The sequence below is a fragment of the Metarhizium robertsii genome (genome assembly GCF_000187425.2).
Source record: "Metarhizium robertsii ARSEF 23 chromosome Unknown MAA_Scf_6, whole genome shotgun sequence".
Taxonomy (NCBI): domain Eukaryota; kingdom Fungi; phylum Ascomycota; class Sordariomycetes; order Hypocreales; family Clavicipitaceae; genus Metarhizium; species Metarhizium robertsii.
This window is the reverse complement of record NW_011942204.1, coordinates 2,057,214-2,064,705: the sequence shown is the minus strand read 5'-3', so window position 1 is coordinate 2,064,705 and position 7,492 is coordinate 2,057,214. Positions and strand designations below refer to the sequence as shown.

Here is a 7,492-nt window from a genome sequence, read left to right as displayed (position 1 = left end):
CCAATATTGCTGACAAGTCTGCTCACCACCAAGCGTTACGAAGGTGTTGGTGACTCTGAACTGTTGATGTTGACAATGTCGACGGACGAAACAGTATCGGCGTGTAGCAACACGTTCTATGGTAACAATCAATATTCTTGTTAGCTGGCATAGTACTCCGTAGGTTGGAAGAAATGCGAGAGCACTGCGAGAGCTCTGATGACAGGGTTCGGTTCAGTCGACTCCCCTCTCTTACGTGGCGCTGCCGGATCATCATGTGCTCTGTGGCGGTGCTCCTGGCTGACTCGACTCTAGGGAATGTAATCTGGTTGAGCGCTCTTAGAGCCTCATAGTACACGGCTTGACCAATTATACTCGCTTGGACTGTTACACAAAGCATGAGGCGTCCTATCAGGGGCAACTTGGGCCGTTAATGCCAACTGGTAGTAACAGCATGAAAGCCCCATTGCACGGCGACCTTTACCAGCATGCGGGCATCCGGAGAAATAACCTTGAATTCCAAGACGGCGCTTCTCTTCATCATCATGAAGAACCCTACTGACTGGACAACCCCATGATACGCACCCACACGCTAACAAGCGTCTATAAACACGGGAAAGCCAATCTGTATCCGCCGTCGGGATCGTAAGTATGGACCCTGGCGGCTCACGGCTCTAACATCGTGAAATTATACATCTTCGGCTACAAGTAAGACCCATCTCAAAGGTTCTTCCTCTCAATTGATTCACTATGTAAAGAGAGAGCCTGAAAGTTGTCAATCAGGTCCCATACTGTCAACAAGTAAAAGAATACAGGGTACCTACAACTAAGAGATATACAAGGTTTAATTATAAAGGTACTTGTGGAAGTGTGGCATTTCCCTTTTGCCTAGCCTAGTCAAATAGCGACACAGACTTGGTACTCAAAGAGAGCAACTCTCAGTTGCATAAGAAGAAGGCTGTCAAAAGAAAGACGATGCATAATGTCATAGACTCATAGTGTTTTGCTACGAATTATACCAAGTCTCCAAATAAACATTCTCAGTCTTTCTCGACATTTGACTCAACCGTCATGATTGCTGCCTACCCAAAGACATCAAAGCAACAAAGCGGCCATATTTATTCAGCAGTCCCACCGGACAGGTGCCCGTTAATAAAAGTACTAATGTTCCTGCCCTCATTATCATTGAGCAGCTGGAAGATCAACCTGTTCATGAACTTGGGGGCCTCATGCCCTGGGGCGGTGCTTCTCCCAAGGTTGAGCTTGGTTGCGTCAAAGACGTAGAATTCGTCGGAAACCCGCCAGAAGACATTCTCTGCGACCTTTTCCTTGACTTCGTAGTACCATTCGTCGAGGGTGTTGAAATTTGGTGCAACAATGACGTATCTATAAGACCAATCGTCATTGCTCTATTCACATTTGTTAGAATATTGTCCAAGGACGAATGTGATGTGGAACAAGTGCTCACGTTCTTGGCATAGGCGTAGAAAACCATGATTGTGAGGATGGCTAGACGCTTGAAATGGTGTCAAGTATTGGAATGGTGTTGGAGAGTTGTCGAGCGGAACCAAAGCATGGCATACCTTGGCTCTTTAATAGTTGCTTCGTCCTGGTGAATATCGAACCCGCATAATCTGGCACGGGGCCCATGAAATTTAGTAATACGTCAACTGGAGTGAGGGGTAAATGATGTGTCACTTGGAATTCATGGAGTTTTGTCAGATTCACCAGCAGCATGTTGCAGAAAGTTTCGTTTTAGCCAGGGTCTCGCCCAGCAGATTACGTTGACAAGAGACTAGATGTGACGCTATATGTGAAACATCATGAGCTCATACCACCCCAGCATGCATTGGGTTGCTCTTGTTTCCATCTTGGGCCATCCGCAGGTCGTCGGCCTGTATCGGTTGATGTCCAAGATTTCTTTCTGCTCAAGTAATAAGAATGGTGCCTGCGGGGTAGCAAATCATGGATAGCCTCGAGTCAGCACACCACCTGTATCTTCCCACCATTTATGCCGCTCGTCATATTTTGTCTCGGAATGTTCCCGGGCAGATATCTTGTCGTCCCGTGTGAACCGGCCATGCCCGAACTGACTCGTTCGCAATGGCGCCTTGCCACAAAATCGAGAAGCTGGCAAAAATGTAATACATCTGCTACCGTCAAGCGGGGTACTTGTGTGCACTTACAGATGAAATATATGAATCTGCAGGACTTGCTTCTTGCAGAAGATCAATCATGTCGCACATACACATTACGACCTAGGCGACAAAAAGTTTCACAAAATCACCACATCGACACAAAGCCACCTAGAATATTACCAAGTCATGTCAAAACTCGATTACGTTCAGCCGCAGAAATGGAAATGCTCACCGTTTTTCTGACCGTTTGGCGGTGAATCGATAGCTGAAACGACTTTTTTGTTGTCTCAACTGGACGAGGATGGGCTGTTTTTAAAACCATTATAGACAACACGCCCAAATCGAGACACGTGCTTCACAACAAAGTCGGTCAATTCTGTAGTAAAGGCTGCTAGATATTGCCATGACTTGCGTGATGGGAAGCGTCTTGGCATTTCGAGATGGAGCCTGCCCTTTGTTTCTCGGAACGAACTTCCCGGAGACGTTCAAGCTGCTGTGCTGAACCTGGCTATAGAGCTGATAAAGCATTAAGCAAGTTGCCGAGCTCGAGTTTGTGGATTCTGTAGTACCACAGTCTAATCGTGAATTGCTCGACGGGCTCACTTCTTCTGCTAGATGCGCTTATCCCCCTATAATTTAATGCATTTGAACTCTTTTTATATATACTCAAGTAATTGATGGCGAAAGTAAAGTGTATATTAGTATATTATAATATATAGCTTAACAGCCAGGTACCTGGTGGCGCTTGAACGCACCTAGCAAAAGGAGTAAGCTCGCCGAGCAATTCACATCTAGCCGCCGCCATATCACCGCTTTTAATGTGAACAGTATCCAAGCATCTCTTGGACATTCTAGACAGCATCACAAAACCCCACTCTCGTCTTATAATCGGTCTTCGACCCGACATCGATTCATCTCCGGCATTATTTCCGATGCCCCACGCCGGCGAAGATGCTTCAACATCCCAGGCGCTGTCACTTGGAAAACACCATGCTTAGAACCCGATTGAAGCTTCTCCTGCCCTGCCTTTGCTGTCGCTCATAGTCCCGCTTGCTCACAATAGGCTGGAGAAGTTATGTGTGCATATGGGAGCAGTGTCATGGAGTAAATTGCTTTGAAGGCTCGGTTGCAGGTGTCTTGGCCAGTCTCAAGACAAACTCGTACACTCCGAGTGTGATCACTGCCGACGGAACAGAGCGTACTAGATGTGGCGTCAACCCGCCATATAATCCTCGCCGGCCCTCCACGTGCCATATAATTCGAAAACACCGCAGGAGCCCAGAATATCCTTGCTGGCCCTTGTCCGCCGGTGCTTGGCGCAATCGCGTTCTGACAACCTATCAAAAATTAGCTTGCATCAGGTGGCGGGTAGGAGCTGTAATACTTCGTGAGGATACGTTATTAAAACAGCCGCTATTTTAGCACAACCGGCGGCGCCGCTTGTACTGGTCCAGTTGGTGACTTCACCGAGGGCCGGGGTATCTGTGGTTGTGAATTTGGCCAGCGATGTATGAAAGACCGCTTTGAGTCGCTCATATAACACAAGATGAAGAACCGTTTCAGCCGTACCCAAGTAGCTGGCAGTCAGCCCTCGGTAGAGCCCCCGTATGCCCTCGGACCGTACGACTTGCCGTATGCAATCCAAGCTACCACTATATTGACGCATTAAATCACCGCGATGTGATTGAGCCATGTCGAGTTGCAGCCTGGTCTTGACGAGCCAAATCGGATTCGTTACCGTTGCAGTTGCTAGGCCTGCGGCGACAGCTCCCAAAGCATGCACAATGGGCTCGTCAGGCCTAAGACCTAGGTACTGAACGCTGAGCTGTTTGCAATTGCCGTAGACGTAAAACTTCACGGCGGTTGCAGGGACAACGCCAGCTAGGCTAGGTCCAAGACCGCGGAACAAGCCATGCCACCCTTCGCGTCCCCTTATTGTGCCAATAGTACGGAATGTGTCATAAACATGACGAAAGGGGCTTTTGAACGAAGAAAGCCCGTATTTTGAGTCGTGCGCTGGAGAGGCATATAGGTCTGACTGAAGTCGAGTTCTTAATACGTCAAGAGGTGAAGTGATGATGGCCGTCACCATGCCACCAGTCCTGAGAATATGTCAGTCTGCTGTCATCAACTCGGAGCTCTGAAAGACTTTACGCGCCGGCGAGCAGGTGTACCCAGGGCTGTACCTGAGGCCTCTTCGCTTCATTGACCGCAGGATGCGGCGGATGAGTAGGCTCTTGGGTACTCAGCTCCATAATTCTACGATTTCTGGACTTGTAGTGCAGGAATGGATATTTCTACGGTGCAAGGTCACTAATAGCCCGGTTCGGTAGAACAAATGTCCGGGAACCAAAGAAGTAGGAAGCAGATAGTATTTACAGCTCATATTGCAACTATAATATCGAATTTGTCAACCCATGTAGAAGCAACCGTGCTAGCTCTCATCAAAAATATCACGGGAATGGAAAAAACGGTCATGGCAATGGTTGATCTACTTCTGTTTATAAACGGTGCCATTATCGTTTCGTACCTGATCCGCCACAAAAGTTTGGTTCGCTCGAGGTGGAGCCACTTCCCCCACAACCCCCGCGCCTCTCCTTGCCAGTCCCACTACACCATGTGCACTTAGCTGCTGGAGCTGCGACACGTGCTGCACTACGTGCTTGGCTGGTGACTCGACAGCTATTGATCTCGACCTCGGCGTGAGCCTCTACATTCTTTTCTGCTATTGAATTTCATCAACCTCTTCCGACAAGCAACGAGTTAATTGGGTTGAAGCAGTCCCTGGAATCATGTCTTTTAATCTGTGCTGCGGGCTGGCACTACGAGCCGTGGCCAAGCGATTCTCAAATACCGTGCCCAAGACCTCCCGGCCTCTTATCAAAGGCAACTTCACCAATCAATTGCCAAATACCACGACGCTTCGATACTCATCCACAACCAGGAATGCTACCAGGGAAATTGTGAGCCAGATGCTACAGTCTATTGGATCTGTAAGTCTCTCCAGAAGCTTGCCTTTTTCCTCAAGTCTCCTCGAAATGGGTGAATGGCATCGCCGAATCCCATGACTGCGCCAACACCAATCACTAACATAAATTTGCCAGAAAAGAGAGGCCCAGCAATATCTTCAGCTTTTCACTTCTGCCCAGACCTTTTGTGTGCTGAAAGTAGGTGGTGCTATTCTGTATGAGCCATTCCCATTCCCAGAAAGTCTTTCTGTACCATTCATACGCTAATGATCACACGATGTTTGGGCTCTAGATCCGAGCACCTTGACCAGTTAGGATCACAGCTTGCTTTTCTTTTCGAGCTGGGGCTCCTACCCGTAATTGTACATGGGGCAGGTCCACAGTTGAACCGCTTGCTCGAGGAGGCCAACGTGACGCCTTCTTTTTCGGAGGGCATACGTATTACCGATACGAAGACTCTCAACATTGCCCGCAAGCTATTCCTCGAGGAGAACCTCAAGCTTACCGATAAGCTTGACCAGCTTGGCGTCAGAACGAGATCCCTCAGTGGCGTCTTTGTGGCAGACTTTCTCGATAAGGAGAAATGGGGCTACGTTGGCAAAATAAAAACAGTAAATACTGCTGCAATCGGTTGAGTTGCGCTATTTTCTGCTCTTCTGCCCTCTATTCTATTCCTTTTTACTAACGTATCTATAGAAAATAGTCTCAAAGCTGGCTATATACCTGTCATGACATCTATGGCAGAGTCTGAGGATGGCACGCTCCTTAATGTAAATGCAGATATCGCCGCAATGGAAATTGCTCGCTCGCTCCACCCTCTCAAAATCATTTATTTGTCAGAAAAAAAAGGCCTATTTGATGGAGCTGGCAATAAAATATCTCAGATTAACCTTGATGCGGAGTATGACTACCTCATGTCTCAGCCATGGTGTAAATATGGGACCCGTTTAACCACGAAGCTCTAGTGTCGCTATTATTCACCCAAGCGATCTTCATAAGGAGCTTTTCACCGACTCTGGTGCTGGTACCTTAATCCGACGAGGGGATGCTATTCAAAAGGCATCCTCCTTGTCTGAATTTCAGGATCTTGACAAGATTAAGAAAGCTCTTCTTGAAAGCCAGAATAACCTTGATACTGAGGCTACAGATGCTTCGGCTGTAGTCGATCGCTTTCTGGAGTTTCTGAAGGTGAACCCGTTTACTGCTTATTACGACGAGAATATGTCAGGTTTAGCTATTATTCTTCCGCCTTCGGCAGATAAGCCCATGGCTACTATCGCTTCCCTCACCATTACCAAGTTTGGATGGCTGAGTAATTTGGCTGAGAATATGTGGTCAGCCATAAAAACGGACAACCCCTCCTTATGTTGGAGGGTTTCAGAAGAGGATGAGAATCTCGTCTGGTTCTTCGAGAAAGCTGATGCGAGTTTCAAGCACAACGGTGGCGTCCTCTTCTATTATGGCTCCGACTTTGATGCGGATGTTCTAGATTCCTTTTCGACGACTCTACCTGCTATCCATACGCTACGATAGACGGATCAACTTCAAGTCTCGACTTCGCCAAACTCCCAACAGTCAAAGCAACAGCAGACATGCGGCTCTTCGGCCATGGCTCGCAATGGAAAGAGATTTACTCGGCAACGACGAGGCTTCTTGACAACTACATTATGTCGGTGAAAAATCGATGGCTGAAGACAGGAAGATCATGTGGTCAAATGGGCTTGGGCGGATAAAACAGACTGCGTCGCAGAGATCATAGCGGAATCAATCAATCCAGTGTCCTCTTACAACTTGCATCTTCTTCCCTTCTGAATGCCCCAAGTCTGGCCCTTCTTCCTAGCTAGGGCGATATTCATTTGACCAAAGGCAGATCTACCAGAAACCCCGCAGAGTCTTTCCTAAAGGCACTATCTTGCGATGTTGAAGGATCGCATGTTGTATTGGTAGGGGCCATCCCCCTTTTCTTCCCTTTGGTGTTGTGTGTGTCCCAGGGAACACTCGGGGTTTGAGGAGTGATTCAGACTTATTTTTCGAGGAATCGGACCGAGTTCCGTTTTGCCAGTGGCTGTAGCCGAACTCCGGCCCTTGTCGTAATCCACGCGACGGCATCCCCATTTGGGAGGAACTGTGGTCTCCAGGACTTGCATTATCGGACGAGGCGCTCGCGCTGATCTCGCGATCGCGTAGCATCTCCAGTAGGCGGCCAGTTCGTTGGTGAGAGGGCTCGCTGGCTTGATTCGAGGTTAAAAGGGAGGTTCACAGGCGACTCTTGGAACCGGACGTCCTCCGTGGGAGCCGGAGATGGCGCAGGCATAGTACCCATACGAACAGCAGCACATTTCCGATTAAGGAGAGAGATATATAAGCTCTTCTCCTTTGTAATCATAACCTGACATTATCTCGTTA

General features: G+C 48.2%; 3 protein-coding genes across 3 annotated transcripts; 1 reads left to right on the top strand and 2 right to left on the bottom strand.

Moving 5' to 3' along the window:
• Positions 1 to 1,097: 1,097 nt before the first annotated feature.
• Positions 1,098 to 1,474, bottom strand: MAA_06225 (uncharacterized protein; the record flags this gene model as incomplete). The annotated part of the gene is made up of 2 exons (XM_007824223.1): positions 1,098 to 1,388; positions 1,448 to 1,474. The coding sequence occupies 2 exons, from the start codon at positions 1,472 to 1,474 to the stop codon at positions 1,098 to 1,100; spliced, it is 318 nt and encodes a 105-aa protein (XP_007822414.1).
• Positions 1,475 to 3,214: 1,740 nt separating this feature from the next.
• MAA_11354 (uncharacterized protein) lies at positions 3,215 to 4,372 on the bottom strand (the record flags this gene model as incomplete). The annotated part of the gene is made up of 3 exons (XM_011413342.1): positions 3,215 to 3,454; positions 3,502 to 4,219; positions 4,272 to 4,372. 3 exons carry the CDS (start codon positions 4,370 to 4,372, stop codon positions 3,215 to 3,217), a joined length of 1,059 nt encoding a protein of 352 aa, XP_011411644.1.
• Positions 4,373 to 4,909: 537 nt separating this feature from the next.
• On the top strand, positions 4,910 to 6,619 carry MAA_06226 (arg-6 protein; the record flags this gene model as incomplete). The annotated part of the gene is made up of 5 exons (XM_007824224.2): positions 4,910 to 5,110; positions 5,222 to 5,301; positions 5,379 to 5,697; positions 5,971 to 5,987; positions 6,052 to 6,619. 5 exons carry the CDS (start codon positions 4,910 to 4,912, stop codon positions 6,617 to 6,619), a joined length of 1,185 nt encoding a protein of 394 aa, XP_007822415.2.
• Between the last annotated feature and the right edge of the window lie 873 nt (positions 6,620 to 7,492).